At 42.2% G+C, this 16,115-nt stretch overlaps 1 protein-coding gene across 1 annotated transcript in view; it reads right to left on the bottom strand.

The window, feature by feature from the left end:
• Nucleotides 1–2,900: 2,900 nt before the first annotated feature.
• The window catches only part of zmp:0000001048 (retinol dehydrogenase 8), a 15,172-nt gene continuing 1,957 nt past the window's right edge, over nt 2,901–16,115 (bottom strand). The window contains exons 2-6 of the mRNA XM_020535880.2: nt 8,937–9,098; nt 7,536–7,715; nt 7,299–7,392; nt 5,318–5,501; nt 2,901–3,128 (exon numbers count right to left, since the gene is read on the bottom strand). Of these exons, the coding sequence (XP_020391469.1) occupies nt 2,901–3,128; nt 5,318–5,501; nt 7,299–7,392; nt 7,536–7,715; nt 8,937–9,098 (848 nt within the window). The remainder of the gene's footprint in view (nt 3,129–5,317; nt 5,502–7,298; nt 7,393–7,535; nt 7,716–8,936; nt 9,099–16,115) is intronic.

Below are 16,115 nucleotides of genomic sequence, written 5' to 3'. Positions count from 1 at the left end.
AGCGTGACTTGTTCCTACAATTCTCACCACAGTGAGTAAGTTGTCTACCCTGACAATTGCAACGTGTTAAAGAAATTGGAGAACAGAGATTTGCTTTCACAATTCCCACTGGATGCTTTTATTTTAATTGATTTGTAATCCGAAACATTAAGCCCTCTTGCCCAAATATTTCCCACCTGATGAAGACTCCAGGCTCTCTTTATCTTCTCCTTCACAGAAGTAATCAAAGTGTGGTTTGTTTCACTGCTTTCATTATAGGAACAAGATGGAATACTTCCAGAAAAGGAAGGTATTTATTCTGTCAGCTACTGCACAAAAATTAGGACTTCTAATTGAGGGGAGACCATTTAAAGTAAATTGATAAAGTCTCCATATTTGTGTAATTCCTTTTGTAAGTAGAATTTCCTGAAGTTACACAATATCTTTCACAACCTTGTACGTCCAAAAATGCTGCATACTTGTAGTACTTTAACAACTGTAGTCCCTGTTAATGGTAGTTTGTCATGTGTAAATTGGTTGCTACTTTTTGTACGTTACTAAAGCGACTATGCCAGAGAAACACTGCATAGTATCCAGGGAGCATGCGGGTAGATGACAGTAAAGAAGAAAATGTCTTTAAAAATAGCCAGAAGCTAAGTTGGATGAATCGTGTAAATACTGTGAAACAGGTCAGAGGCTGGAACTTCCATGGAAAATAACTCACTTCCTGACTCCTCAAAGCCTGTCCCTCCACTTAAAGTGAGGAGTGTTATGGAACACTGTCCACTTGCCTGGATGAGTGCAGCTCTGGAAAGCAGCCACATTAAACAGTGACTCCCCCACTACCAATGTACCATCTACAAGAACCAATGCAGCAACTGACCAAGGATCCTTTAACAGCATCTTGCACACCCACAACCTCTATCATTGAGAAGAGAAAAGAGGCAGCAGGTGCAAGGGAGTACTATAACCCAACTTCCTCCAGATCTCTCAACAGCATGAGTTGGCGACAATGAATAATTAATAATTATTTCCATGTCAAAATCCTGGAACGCCCTTCCCATGACAGCAGTGTGGGTTAAGCTCTTTGCAATTTAAGTGCTGGATCATTTCAATTTCTTTGTGTGGTTGAGCACTCCTGCAACTTACGGGGAATGACTTGTGCAGAAAAGTTTGGATCACAGTGTACCTTAGAGGGGGCATTCCATCAGGTGCACAGCGCAGTGGCTCAAGAAAGTACTTTCTTATCACCATCTCAAGGGCAGATCACGATGGGCAATAAATACTGGCCTTGCCAGCAATGCCCCACATGCCACTCACGTTTTAGACTTGGCATTTCTTTTCAGTTTTTTTTCTTTCAATTAAAACTTTGCTGAAATTAGCTTTGCCTCAGGGCACTTGGAACACTTATTTTACTGTTCGTGACACTGGACCAACTCAGAATCAGCCTTATTTGGTTTCCTTAAAACAGATAAATGAGAAGCCCCCTCTGTTCATCAAAGTCATTGTGACCAAAAGTTACTTTGAAATCCAATCTGTTAACAGAGGCGGTATTTGGGGCACCATAATTTGATTCATCATTGCTAATCAAAACATGATCGGTCAGTCTACGATCCACAGAGCCTGTAGGATAAGGTGTGTCTACATGCTGTTGGATGGCTGCTTTGCAATGCAGAGTGATGGCAACAGTGTGGGTTCGATTCCCATAACGGCTGAGGTTACCATGAAGGACTCTCCTTCTCAACCTCTCCCCCTCGCCCAAGATATGGTGACCCTCAGGTTAAAGTCACCACCAGTCATCTCTCCCTCTCCCTCCAATGAGGGAGCAGCCCAAAGGTATGCTGGGACTATGGTGACTGTACCTTAATCGGGGAGGACGGGTTTGAAGCATTTTTAGGAGCGAATCTGTACTGAAAACAAAAAATGCTGGAGATCACAGCGGGTCAGGCAGCCTCCATGGAGAGAAAGCAAGCTAACGTTTTGAGTCTAGGTGACGTGAAGTGTGGAGGGGTTAGCATTTATGCAATAGTTGGGGTTTAGGGGGTTTGGAAGGGTGGAGTGCTGGGGGAGAAAGGGTGTTGATAGTTCATTTTTAAGTGATCAGAATGTGAGAGTGACAGAACAATGGTGTGCCTAACTAACAGATTGGAAAAAACCGGTGGTCTCACTGGAGAGAGGACATGGTGACAGAGAATATAAGAAGCACAGTTAAAAGAAAGGAAAGGAATGGGAGTGGGTTCACAATCTGAAGGTGTTGAACTCAATATTGAATCCAGAAGGTTGTAAAGTGCCTTGTCTGAAGATGAGATGTTGCTCCTCCAATTTTCACTGAGAATTGCAGCATGCCCGGGACCCAGTGTGATCTCCAGCATTTTTTTGTTTAAAAGCACCTTTATTGCTTCTCCTCTTACTGACACTTGACAATGATTGTCTGGGCTCATCTTAGAGCAGTGCAAGAAAGGTTTTGAGTTTTTTAGGCCCCTTTCATGGCTTCAGGACTCCTCAAAGCACTTTCTAGCCAATGAAGTACTTGGATTTATAATCATTGCTGTAACTCAGGCAGCATAATGGATCCCTCCAGAATCAACCAAACATTGGTACTTAAGAGATTGTAGGAACTGCAGATGCTGGAGAATCTGAGATAACAAGGTGTAGAGCTGGATGAACACAGCAGACCGAGCAGGAAGGCTGATGTTTCGGACCTAGATCCTTCGAAACGTCAGCTTTCCTGCTCCTCTGATGCTGCTTGGCCTGCTGTGTTCATCCAGCTCTACACCTTGTTATATCAAACATTAGTACTTACTTTGATTGTTATCCCTATTCCCCTGAATAAGGGAAAACTAAAGAACTTTGTGACAGATGTAAACATTATCTGAATTAGACTGTAGAGAAAATACTCGAGTAGTGGAGTTGAATTGAAATCAAGAGTATTTACTTCCTGGGTGGTTTTTGCTTCTGCCTCTCAAGAATTTGATAAGGTTGAGACTTGCATTAAATATTCTGCCATGTTGGAAGATCATCTTGTAGTAAGTGTCAAGGTGCATGTTCCCAGTTGGGTCGGCAAATTTCAACGTCGTAAATGGAGTGTACAGATTGTTGGTCTGGTAACGGAAAGGAGGGTTTTTGGAGGTAATCACCTTCACCGTGTGCTGTTAACAAGATTGGAAAAAGTACATAAGCCACGATTTTCACAATTCTCAAGTTCAAATCTAATTAATCTGCATTTCCACCACCCCCCTCTCAGTTACCCACAGCACCCAGTTAACTTTACAAACGGGAACAGTGTTACTTCATTCAAAACCATCACTCATTGGCTCAACTGAACATATGTTTTTGATTGGTGCAAGAGGGACTCGCTTTACTGAGATGAGGAGGAATTTCTTTGGCCAGAGGGTGGTGAATCTGCAGCTGATGGCTGTTGAGGCCAAGTCTTTGAGTGTATTTAAGTCAGAGATAGATAAGTTCGTGATTAGTAAAGGGATCAAGGATTATGGGAGAAGGCAGGAGAATGGGGTTATGAAACGTATCAGCCATGATTGAATGGTAGAGCAGACTCAATGGGCCAACTGGCCTAATTCTGCTCCTATATTTTATGATCTCATAGTCTTTGGTCAATATGGAACAAATGCACATCAGTTGCGAAAGTATTTGAGCTAATGAATGCGGTGAGCAAATTTGTCCATGTCTCTGAATGTTCAGTGTGTTCATGTGAAATAGGAGCAAAAAAAATGTCTATGTTGTTAATTCTTGTGCCCTTTCCTCTTGAAGACATTGATAGAGCTCAATGGACATTAAGTACTCTGTAGTGATTTGCCCCAGCCTCCTCACCATGAGTGGATGGTCATCACAGCTGAAGAATCCCTTTCCTGTGACAATATTTGTACCCGATCAGGAATAAAGCACCACACTGCTAAACCTTTTAACTTATCTACTGACTTTGAAACATACACATCTAATTAAGGGTATGTGGTGGCAGGTGACCTTCCACATAGATCATTTTGGTAGAAAAAAATGGCAAAACTTCGATATACACAGGTGGTGAGAGCCTACTTCAGTAGTTAAAGTAATAACATAGATGGGAAGTTGGATAGCCACAGGTGGGATGGGAAGAATATATTGGTTGGAGAGGTTCAGTTTTTCTCGGTTGGCTAAACCACTGGTTTGCAATGCAGAGAATTCGAACAGCACAGGTTCAATTCCTGCAGTAGCTGAGGTTACCATGTAGGTCCCATCTTCTTATCCTTTCCTCTTGCCAGAGGTGTGGTGACCCTCATGAAACCACCCTAATGAGAGAGCAGCCCTCTGGGACTGTGGTGTCTTTGCCTGTATTGATGGTGTTACATCAAGAAAGGTGGGAGGAGGCTTGGTTGAATGTCCTGTTTCCATGGAGTAAGTATTACTTTGTAAACTACCGGGGGAAATGACCAGAGCAGGGGAGAAGTGAATTCCTTTATCTCGAGACCTGTTATGATTTGGAATGCATTGCCTGAAATGACGATTGAATCGATGCAGTAGTGACTGGGATAATTCTTTGAAGGGAAGAAAAATTTGCAGGGCTATTGGTAAACAGCAGGCAAGTAGGTCTTTCGAAGCACTTTCAGAAGTGGCTTCTTTATCTGCCATCAGGTGCTAAAATAAGTCATTAAAAGCCATTCTTGTCAGAGGTCTTTACAGAGAGTGGTGGGTGTGTGGGATGTGCTGCTGGTGGTGGTGGTAGAGTCAGATACATTAGGGACATTTAAGCGACTCTTGGATAGGCACATGGAGGATAGTAAAATGTAGGGTATGCAGGGTACTTTGATCTTAGAGTAGGATAATAGGTCGGCACAACATCATGGGCCAAAGGGCCTGTACTGTGCTGTACTGTTCTATGTTCTATGTATATCGTAGGGTGTGTATATATAAGCCGTGGGGAGGCGTGGCATAGTGACACCGGAATAGTCCTCTTAGAGCCCCCGGCTAAAGTTCTGACAATGCAGGTTTGAATCCCACTGTGGCAGGAGGTGATCTTTGAATTCAATAAAAATCTGGAATGATAAAAGCAAAAAACAACGAGCCCAATGGTGACCGAGTAAGCACTGTTGGTTGTTGTAAAATCTTATCTCCTGTGGCGTTTAAGAACGAAAGCTGCTGTCCTCACCTGGTCTGGCCTACATATGACTCCAGACCCACAGCAATGTGGTTGATTCATAAGAACTGACCTCTGGGCAGCTAGGGATAGGCAATAAGTGCTGGGCTGGCCAGCAACACCCGCATTCCATGAAGGAAAAAAAGCTGTAACAAACTGATATAAATTTTAAATACAATTTGCTTGAGGTCACTGGTTATTGAAGGATACCTCGGCTACATCTTCTGCTGTTTGTCCAAGTGTATGGAAGACTTTCTTTGAATAAGGAAGGTAAAGTTGCCGAAACATTTTTGCAGTTTCTTCATCCGTACTAGAGAGGTCCATTTTAGCAGCGTCCTCATACAATTTCGCTTCAAACTCAGTGAAGACTGGTCCTGGCTCAATGAGACTTATGCTAAAACAAGAACAGTTCGTCAGCATGAGCAACCACTAACAAAAATGTGACTAGAGGTTAGATAGAACTAATGGAATAATGTAAGGATATGTCAACAGATATATTAAAATATACAAAATACCTTTCATTTGGAATATCTGTAGAATCCAATGACACATTTTGTCCTGAAATGGTTTGGCAGAATGAGCTCCCAGAAGAAGGGGTGGAGTCTGGTACAATTACAACATTTAAAAGGCATCTCGATGGGTACGTGAATAGGAAGAGTTTAGAGGGATATGGGCCAAATGCTGACAAATGGGACTAGATTAATTGAGGATATCTGGTTGGCACGGACGAGTTGGATTGAAGGGTCTGGCTCCGTGCTGTACAGTTCTGACTTCTAAATAAATTCCTTGTGAATTACCAATTACCAGGTTGCTTGGATAGTTCCAAGATACTCCATTTTAAAATAATAAACTGAAGTTACCTCAATAAAACATGAACTGGTGGGAGATAGTAGGAACTGCCGATGCTGGAGAATCTGAGATAACAAGGTATAGAGCTGGATGAACACAGCAGACCAAGCAGCATCAGAGGAGCAGGAAAGCTGACGTTTTGGGTCTGGACCCTTCAGGCTTTATAGCTAACATGATTTTTTTTTTTTTTTTTTTTCTTTTTTTTTAGAGAAAAGTATTTTCTAATCAACCTGAACAAAGATCTGGAGCAGGTGCGATTTGAACCTAGATCCTCTGGCTCAGAGGTACAGAAACTGCCACTGCACCACAAGAGCCCTTGTATCACCCCTGATTTTAAAGGGAATTAGAGAGGGAAACAATGCACTCTAAGCTCTGTGGTGCCTACCTTTCTTTAAATGTAGCTCTCCTGAATTTTCCTTTTGTATTTTCTAATAAACCTGTTCAGAAATGTTGCTACTCACCTTTGGAGCAGGGGGTCTTGAACCCAGGTCTCCTGGCTCAAGGGGTCGGGCCACTATCACTGCTCCACAAGAATCCTTATTGCTCCCTAGATCCTTTTTTCTTAACTAACCTGTTCAGAGATATTATTACATATTCCTTATACGTAGGACTTAAATCCAGGTCTCCTAGCTCAAGAGGTAAGGACGCTACCAGTATGCCACAAGACCTCCCCACACCCGCCACCTCCCCCCCCCCCCCACCGTAGCTCCCCTAATTTTTTTTTAGCAACTTGTATCCAGAAATGTTCTTACACAAATCTGAACATGTCACTAAATAACCCAATCACCTATGGTATTTTTGTTTCATCTACTAACCACCACCAGTAAATCAGCTGTATTTTCTAATTGAACAACTTGCATGTAAAACCTTGCAAACAATCAAAGGTGTGGGAGCTAGTTAAATCAAAATGGAGTTGGAAAGGTAGATGAAGCATTAAACCCCTCATAGCTCCCCTGGTAGCCTATTTTGTTATTGCGCACCTCTGGAGCAGGTTGACTTGAACTCAGATCTCCTAGCTCAGAGTTAGGGATGCTACTCCTAAACCACAAGAACCCCATAGCTCCTCTGATTGCTCAGCAAGTGTATAAACAGCACCTGTGATTCGTGATACTGAACTGTACAGGCTAGCAAGCTTCTGGGCTATTTTGAGTTAGGTAATCTTCACTAAGAAAAGTGATACATGCACATGCTACATTTCAGATCAGTGTTGTGCAACTATGGAAGTGAAGAAAATAGAAGTGTATTGAACACGTCAGATGAAAATGAAGTCTGAGCCTTGTGAAAAGAATGGGTCTCTGAATTTTTGTTTTATTTCCGGTTCAAAAATCTTCAGTGCTCTTACTTAATATTGAATTTTAAGGCTTGAATTGCCAAACTTTCACAGAAACCCTCCACTGCAAACTTTGATGCTGAATAGACATCGTTGAAGAGAAGGCCTGGAAATATGAAGAAAAAATTGATGTCATTCCCAGGGAAGTGAAAGCGAAGTTTAAGTTTGATAACAAAACATTTTGTGTTCTATACTGCAGACACATTAGATGTCAACGAGCTGGTGGAACTTTGAAAATCTTCAACCTACCGTGGATTCCCATAACGCTACTCATGACAACAATGTGGCCCGTTTGTCGTCTTTTCATGTTGGGTAGAATTTCCTTCAGCAAGCGAGTCAGACCAAAGAAGTTTGTGTCAAACACCGTTTTCATAGTGTCCAAGCTTTGGCACTCTACTGGTCCGATAAGTCCCATTCCAGCATTACTTACTTAAACAAAAAGAGCAAATCAAATACCAAATAATGTTTTTGCACAATTGGATGTTTTCATGAACATTATACCCCAAAGTGTGGGACTGATTAAGACCTAAAACACTAAACCAAAAAGCAAGTTTTTATAACAGTTAACTACCTGTGTAAACTTGTTATTCCATAATTACCTGTGAATAGAGGTGAACATAGAATCCCTACAGTGCAGAAAGCAGCTACTTGGCCCATCAAGTCTGCACTGACCCTCCAAGAGCATCCCACCCAGAAACAGCATCCCCAACCCATCCCTCAAACCCTGTCTGTTTACAATGGTTAATCCACCCAGCCTAGACACTACAGGGCAACTTTAGCATGGCCAATGCACCTAACCCGCACATCTTTGGACTGCGGGAGAAAGCTGGAGCAGCAGGCAGAAAGCCATGCAGACTCGGGGAGAATATACAAACTCCACACAGGCAGTCACCCGAGGCTGGAATCAGACGTTGGTATCTGGTGCTGTGTTGCAGCAGTGCTAACCACTGAGCCACCATGCCACCCATAGCATGGTGTCTTTAGGTGTTTCTGGGTGGGATGCTCTTGGAGGGTCAGTGCAGACTTGATGGGCCAAGTAGCTGCTTTCTGCACTGTAGGGATTCTATGTTCACCTCTATTCACAGGTAATTACGGAATAACAAGTTTACACAGGTAGTTAACTGTTATAAAAACTTGCTTTTTGGTTTAGTCTTGACAGTGCTGTGGGGTACGGATCAGGACAATGGGACTAATTAGATAGCTCTGTCAATGAATCTGTACAGGTACCATCCTCCTATGTTTTATCATGCTACGCTCCTTTATGAAAAAGCCCCCTATTGAAAAGTAGCTGGCCTCTGTTGCATTCCACAGCAGCAGAGTTGAAACAATAAACTTGCTGTAACAAATTCTGTGTCCTAATTTGCTTCGTGCCCACTCTGAGAATAATGTTTAGCATAGAATTGTGTTCAAAAATTTGAAGTAGAATTAGGATTTGGGTTGGGTTAAGAGCTAGAGTTGGGTTTCAAGTTAGTATAAATTGCTTAAGGTTAGGATCTAGTTCTGGTTGGGTTTACAATGAAACTTGGGGATTCAGGTTTAGAACTAGGATCACAACTAATTTTCCTTCTATTCGATTATTTCTTATTTCAATGTGGAAAGTCTAAAAATGGATTTATCTTGGTTTGTTTCTTTTTCTTTTATAAACCTCACCCAGAATGTCCACCTTTTGTCCTGGAATACTGTTCACACATTTGTAGATGGAATCTTCGCTGCAAACGTCAAGTTCTTTAATTTCCAGCGTGTTGTTCAGTGTCTCACAGGCTGCATCTTCCAGTTGTTTCTTCTTCCCTAAATCTCGCATTGTTGCAATAACTCCAACAAGACAAAGTTAGACTGTGGACATCTTATTTATGGCAACTTTTTAACATGTATCATAGATCCATTTGGTGAACATAGAACACATTTCATATTCTAAATGTAAATAATAGTTAAAATTTGTTTTCATTTTATAACCAGTGAGAGTTGGAATGGGCATTGAAATTAAAGTGATCAGTTGACCCAGTTTAATAGTGCAATAGTAGTCACCAATTTAACCATAGAACCCATATTGTAAAGTACAAAAAGGGAGTTTATGTCCTATCCATTCGCAGGGTAAGATTTAGATGAGATAGTAGGAACTGCCAATGCTGGAGTCTGAGGTAACAAGGTGTGGAGCTGGATGAACACAGCAGGCCAGGCAGCATCAGAGGAGCAGGAAAGCTGACATTCCGGGTCTGGACCCTTCTTCAGAAGATTTAGATGAAGTTCCTTTTGACTGTTTCATCTCACCATCTCTGAATAACAATTTAATCCATGTTGCCATTCTAGCTTGTTTCTCAAATATGTGCACTGTTTCTCATCTTTCTTGATAACTCAACACAGATGTAGTCAGTCCATCAAAGCCACTTTGCTTATTAAAGAGTCCTATTTCTAGCATGCCTTTAGTGACCTTGGAATATTCCAAAGTACTTTGTCACCAATGAAGTCCTTTTGAACTACAGTCACTGTTGTAGAAACAGGGCAGTCAACTCGTGCACAGCAAGCTCCTACAAACAGTAAAGGAATAACACCAGATAATCTGCGTGACTGTTGTCAACTGAGGGATAAATATTGGTCAGGGATATTTCATGGTCTTCAAGATAGTGTCATAAGATGTTTTCCAACCACCTGAGGCATGCAGTCAGAAATTCAGCTCAACACTCCTCGATAAGAGTATCATGTGGGGAGATGATGGCCTAGTGGTATTATCACTAGGCTATTAATCCGGAGAGCCAGGCAATGTTATGGGGATCCAAGTTTGAATCCCACCGTAGTAGCTAATGGAATTTGAATTCATTGTCAAATCTGGAATTGAGTGACAAAAAACCCATCTGGTTCTCAAATGTCCTTTACGGAAAGAAATCTGCCATCCATATCTGTTCTGGTCAAGTCTATAGGGAAGAGGCTGGAAAAGCACAGCAGGTCAGACAGCATCAGAGGAGCAGGAAAGTCAAGGTTTCGCACCGAGCAATGTGGTTGATTCATAACTGCCCTTTGGGCAAGAAATACTGGCTTGGCCAGTGATGCCAACATCCTGGAATTCCCTCCCTAATAGCATTTTGGGTCAACCCACAGAAGGAGGAATGGAGCGGTTCAAGAAGGCAGCTCACCACCACCTTCTCAAGGGCAACTAGGGATGGGCAAGAAATGCTGGCCAGCCAGCGACGCCCACATCCCATAAATGAATAGAGAAAAAGATCTTGTGAACGAACTTTTTTAAAAAAAAGTCCAACCATGTGCCGCATGTCTTTAACATCTAGGGTGGAACTGGAGGTGTGTTTGGATCCATCTCATATCGGCCATTTGGATCTGCTGGAGAGGCAGTTGGAATCACCAAGGGGCATACAGGAGATACGGTGTGTGCTGGTTAGATTTAGAGAGGTGGTAACACCCGCAAGTTCAGTTAGTTTATGGGCGACTGTCAGGAGAGGTAGGAAGGTAGTGCAGGAGTCTCCTGTGGCTATTCCTGGCTCAAATGGACACACAGCTTTGGGTACTTTTGAGGGTGATAGTCTCTCAGAGGAAAATAGAAATGGCAGCCAGATCTTAGGCACCAAGCACAAACTTTCTGTTAAGCGGGGTTTGTCAAAGTTCAAAAGAGTATTTGTTGTGGAGGCAGACAGGAGATTCTGTGGCCATGAGCAAAAATTCAGGATGCCATGGTGATGCCATGGTGCCAGGTTCAAGGACATCACAAAGTGGTTGCAGTATATTGTCAAAGAGGTAAGAGAGAAGCCAGAAAGTGTTGTACACGTTAGAAAGAACGATATAGTCAGGGAAAGGCTTTGCAGAGTGAATATGGGAAGTTAGGTAGGAGGGTAAAAAGCAGAGCCTCAAAGGTAGTAATCTAGATTACTCCCAGTGCCACGTGCTAGTGAGAGTAGGATTAAGAAGACAGGGCAGATACATCAATGGCTGAGGAGATGGTGCAGTGGCAAGGATTCAGATTTATGGACCATTGGGATCTCTTCTCGGGCAGTAAAGACCTGTTCAGAAGGGACAAGTTTCACCTGAACTGGAGGGAGACCAGGTGGGGAGATTTGCCAGTGCTTTTCGGAGGCCCTGAAACTAGTAGGGATGAGGGGTGGGGAATCCTAAGTAGTAGCGAGATGGTTCTGAATTAAAAAAGAGCAAATTAATTCGAAAAGGCAGGTGAGAACAAGTCAGAACGAGGTAAATCTTAAGAATTAAACTGCATTTATTTCAATGCAAGGGGTTTTACAGGGAAGGCAGATGAACTCCGGGCATGTATGGGAATATGGGACTTGGACACCATACCTATTACAAAAACATGGCTGAGGGAGGGACTGGACTGGCAGCTCGATGTTCCGGGGTTTAAATGCTAAAGGAAGGATAGAAAGGGAGGCAAGAAAGGAGGGGGTGTGCCATTTTTGATTAAGGAAAACATTGCTGTACCTAGAGAGGATGTTTCTGAGGGATCATCCACTGAAGCTGTATGGGCAGAGCTCTGAAATAAGAAAGGGTTGATCACCTTGATGGGATTGTACTATAGGCAGTCCCAGTAGTCAGGAGATCTAAGATATATGTAAGAATAGTAGGGTTGTAATAGGAGGGGATTTTAACTTTCCAAACATAAACTGGGACTTGGATAGTGTTAAAGGCATCTATGGTGAGGAGTTTGTTCAATGTGTTCAAGAAAATTTTCTTTGTCAATATATAGATGTACGTACTAGAGGAGGAGCAAAACTTGACTTTTTTTGGGAAATAAGGCAGGGCAAGTGACTGAAGTGTTAGTGGTGGAGCACTTTGGGACTAGTGATCATAAATCTATTAATTTTAAAATAGTGATGGAAAAGGATAGGCCTTGTATAAAAGTTAAAGTTCTTAATTGGAATAAGGCCAATTTTGACAGTATGAGACAAGAACTTTCAAAAGTTGATCCCCTATAGGTAAAGGGGTAACTGGTAAGTGGGATGTTTTCAAAAGTGAGATACCGAGAGTTTAGAGACATACCCTTCACTCTAAGAGGAAGATAATAGCTGGTAAGAGTAGGGAACAATGGATGAATAAAGATATTGTGGTTCTGGTTAAGAATAAGAAGGAGTCATGTATATTAGGTATAGACAACTGGGAGCAAGTGAATCTCTCGACGAGTAAAAGGTGTGTAGGGGCAATTCTTAAGAGGGATATTAGGAGGGCAAAAAGAGGGATGTGAGATAGCCTTGGCAGATAAGGTTAAGGATAATCCAAAGAGAATTTACAAGTACATTAAGAGCAAAAGAGCCACTTGGGAGAGAATGGGACCCCTTAAAGATCAATGAGGTCATCTATCTGTGGAACTACAGGAGATAGATAAGATGCTAACCAAATATTTTGTGTCCGTTTTTACTGTGCAGAAAGAAGTGGAGGTTAAAGAACTCAGGAGAAATAAATATTGATGTCTTGAAAACCATCCAGATTACAGAAGAGGGAGGTGCTGGAGGTCTCAAAAAACGTAAAGGTGGATAAATCTCTGGGACCCAATCTAGTGTCTCCCAAGACATTGTGGGGAGTTAGGGAAGAAATGGTGGGGTCCCCAGCAGAGATATTTGTATCATTTATAGCCATGGGTGAGGTGCTGGAGGACCGGAGGGTGGAAAATGTTGTGCCTATATTTAAGAAAGGCTGTAAGGAAAAGCCTGGGAACTGGAGACCAATGAGACTGACATCAGCAGTGGGTAAGTTACTGGAGGGGATTCTGAAAGATAGGATTTACATGTGTTTGGAGAGACAAGGACTGAAAGATAGTCGGCATGGCTTTGTGCGTGGGAAGTCATGATTCAAAAACTTGATTGACTATTTTGAGAACATAACCAAAAAAATTGATGAGGGCGTTGATAGATGTTGTTTATTTGGACTTTATTAAAGGTTTTAACAAGGTTTCATATGGTAGACTAATTTGTAAAGTTATCTCACATGAGATTTAGGGAGAGTTTACCAACTGGATACGAAATTGGCTTGACGGTGGGAGACGGAGGGCGGTGGTGGAGGGTTGTTGCTCGGGCTGGAGGCCCGAGGTGACCAGCGGTGTTCCACAGGGATTGGTGCTGGATCTGTTTTTTGTCATTTTATACAAATGATTTGGATGAGAATTTAGGAGGCATGGCTAGTAAGTTTGTGGATGACACCAAAATTGGTGGTATAGAGGACAGTGAAGACAGTTATCTAAGATTACAAAGAGATCTTGATCAATTGGGTTAACGGGTTGAGGAGAGGCAGATGGAATTTAATTTGGATAAATGCAAGGTATTGTAAAACAAACAAGGACAGGAATTTTACAGTTAATAGTAGGGCCCTGGCAAGTGTAGTTTAACAGTAACCTAGGGGTTCAGGTACATAGTTTTTTGAAAGTTGCATCACAGGTATACAGGGTGGTTAAGAAAGACATTTAGCTTGCCTTCATTGCTTAGACCATTGAGTATAGGACTTGGGACGTCAACTTGAGGTTGTACTGGACTTTGGTGAGGCACTTTTGGAATACTGTGTACACTTCTGGTCGCCCTACTAAATGAAGGATATTATTGAACTGGAGAGGCTTCAGAAGAGTTTTAACAGAACATTGCTGGGACTGCAGCGTTTGAGTTATAAGGATAGGCTGGGACTTTTTTCACTAGAGTGAGGGGTGACCTTATAGAGGTTTATAAAATCATGAGGGGCATAGACAAGGTAAGTAATAAAGTTCTTTTCCCTAGGGTGGGCATGTTCAGGAGAAGGATTTAAAAGCGACCTGAAAGGTAACTTCTTCACACAGATCATGGGTCATATGTGGAAAGAACAGCCAGAGGAAATGGTGGATTCAGGTACAATTACAACATTTAAAAGATGTTTGGAAAGGTACATGAATAGGAGAGCTTTAGAGGGATCTGGGTCCAACGCAGACAAGTGGGACCAGTTTAGTTTGGGAAACCTGGTCGGCATGGATGAGTTGGACTGAAGGGCCTGTTTCCATGCTGTATTATGCTATGTTAGCAATATGCAAAGCCCCTAGTTCCAGGACGTTTTGTAATGTTGTATGAAATAGAACTGCAGAGGACCAGGAGTTTTTATTTGTACATGGGATTTGGGCATCACTGGCCATTTATTGCCATTCCAAATTGCCCAGAGGACAGTTAAGGAACAACCACAATGTGTGGGCCTGGACTCGCATGGAGGCCAGATCCAGGTGACAGCAGATTTCCCTCCCCTGAAGGGATTGTGAGCCAGATGATAAACTTGGTCTCCGCATTCTGTCAATGCTGTTAAAAGGATTCCTACGAGCAGTGTGGGAGAAGCCCTGTGGCAATCCTTCATTCTATTTACTACCTCATCCAACTGGTTACATGATAGACACTGCAGCCTGCTACCAAACAACACTGCACAGGGCCTTGGTGAGATCCCATCCATGGTATTGTGTGCCATTTTGGTGGTCTTACCAAGAAAAGATATACTCTCCATTGAGAGAGCGCAGCAAAGGCTCACAAGGCTGATTCCTGGGATGACAGGGTTATCACAGTGTGGGAGATGGACGTGTATTCACTGTTGTTTAAAAGAATGAGAAGAGATCTCATTGGAATGTACGTTATTTTGGCCATAATCCCACTTTCAGCTCTTGCTCCATCATCTCTAACATTGCTCCACTTTGAGTGAGTTACTAAGCATTTTTTAGAAGTTGTGGGGTTTTCTGTCTCTATTACGCTTTGAGGCTGAGAGTTCCAGAAACTGAGTCAACACATTTCCTTTCAAATTCCCTCTAAGTCTCCTGCCTCAAGGTTCTGGACCTGTCAACCAAGGTGTATGGAAACACCTTCCTCTGCCATCAAATAACCTCTAGTCTGTTTTAAATATAGCATGTAGACTACTTAGATGTCTGTGCAGGAACAACAGGCAACAGTATTATAGGAATACACAAAAAGCCACTTCAGATTGAGCTGGGGAGAAATTTCTTCGCTCAGAAGGTGTTGAACCTGTGGAATTTTCTGACACAGAAGGCCGTGGAGGCTAAGTAACTGAATATATATCAAGAAGGAAATAGATTTCTAGAAATCTAAGGGTGTGAAGGGGTATGGAGAGAGAGGGGGAGTATGACTTTTGAGATAGAGGATCAGCGATGGTCATGTCAAACATTGGAATGAGACGTATGGTCTACTCCTCCTATTTTCCATGTTCAGTAAGATGTAGGCAGGTACCTCCGAATAGATTAGTTCATGATTTTATTCACATTGCTACGTCTCTCCCAATCTTCAATCATCACTTTTTAAAACTTATCTCTTTGATCATCCTTATGGCAAACTCCCCCAATTCTGAATTCCCAACTCAGTTCTTTCACCAACTTGTCAAACGCCTTTTACTGTTTTACTGCGTGAAGACAATTTAAGTACCAGGATTGACACTCTTGATGTGCACCAGAGCTCTAAAAGCAAGTTCTGTATTAACACTGGTTTTAACTGATTGGCTGTAAGGGCAAATCATAGTATCTTAGAAATGTGTAGCACAATGAGGCCATTCAGCCCATTGATCCATGCTGACTTACAAATAGCCATTCAGTGTAATCCCATATTCAGTTCTTGCTGTATCGTCTTGTAGATTATTCCATTTGAATTCATATCCATGTATGGGAGAAACCCGACTAATGAGCATCTCATTAGGAACACTTGTACTTACAAATGTGATCTCGTACAGGGGTGCAATTTTAAAGATCTGACATTAACGTTTCCTGTGTTTACGAATGGCTACTTTACATTATCCTGCATTGTGTCCCGACCTTGCGAGAGAATCCACTTACAAACAGACTCCAGAATGGCACCTGTTCACAATGTGGGGACAGCCTCCTTT

Source organism: Rhincodon typus, chromosome 38, assembly GCF_021869965.1.
Source record: "Rhincodon typus isolate 14 chromosome 38, sRhiTyp1.1, whole genome shotgun sequence".
In the NCBI taxonomy this organism is placed as follows: Eukaryota; Metazoa; Chordata; class Chondrichthyes; order Orectolobiformes; family Rhincodontidae; genus Rhincodon; species Rhincodon typus.
Note: the sequence above shows the minus strand (reverse complement) of the source record. Positions and strands in the feature narration are given on the sequence as shown.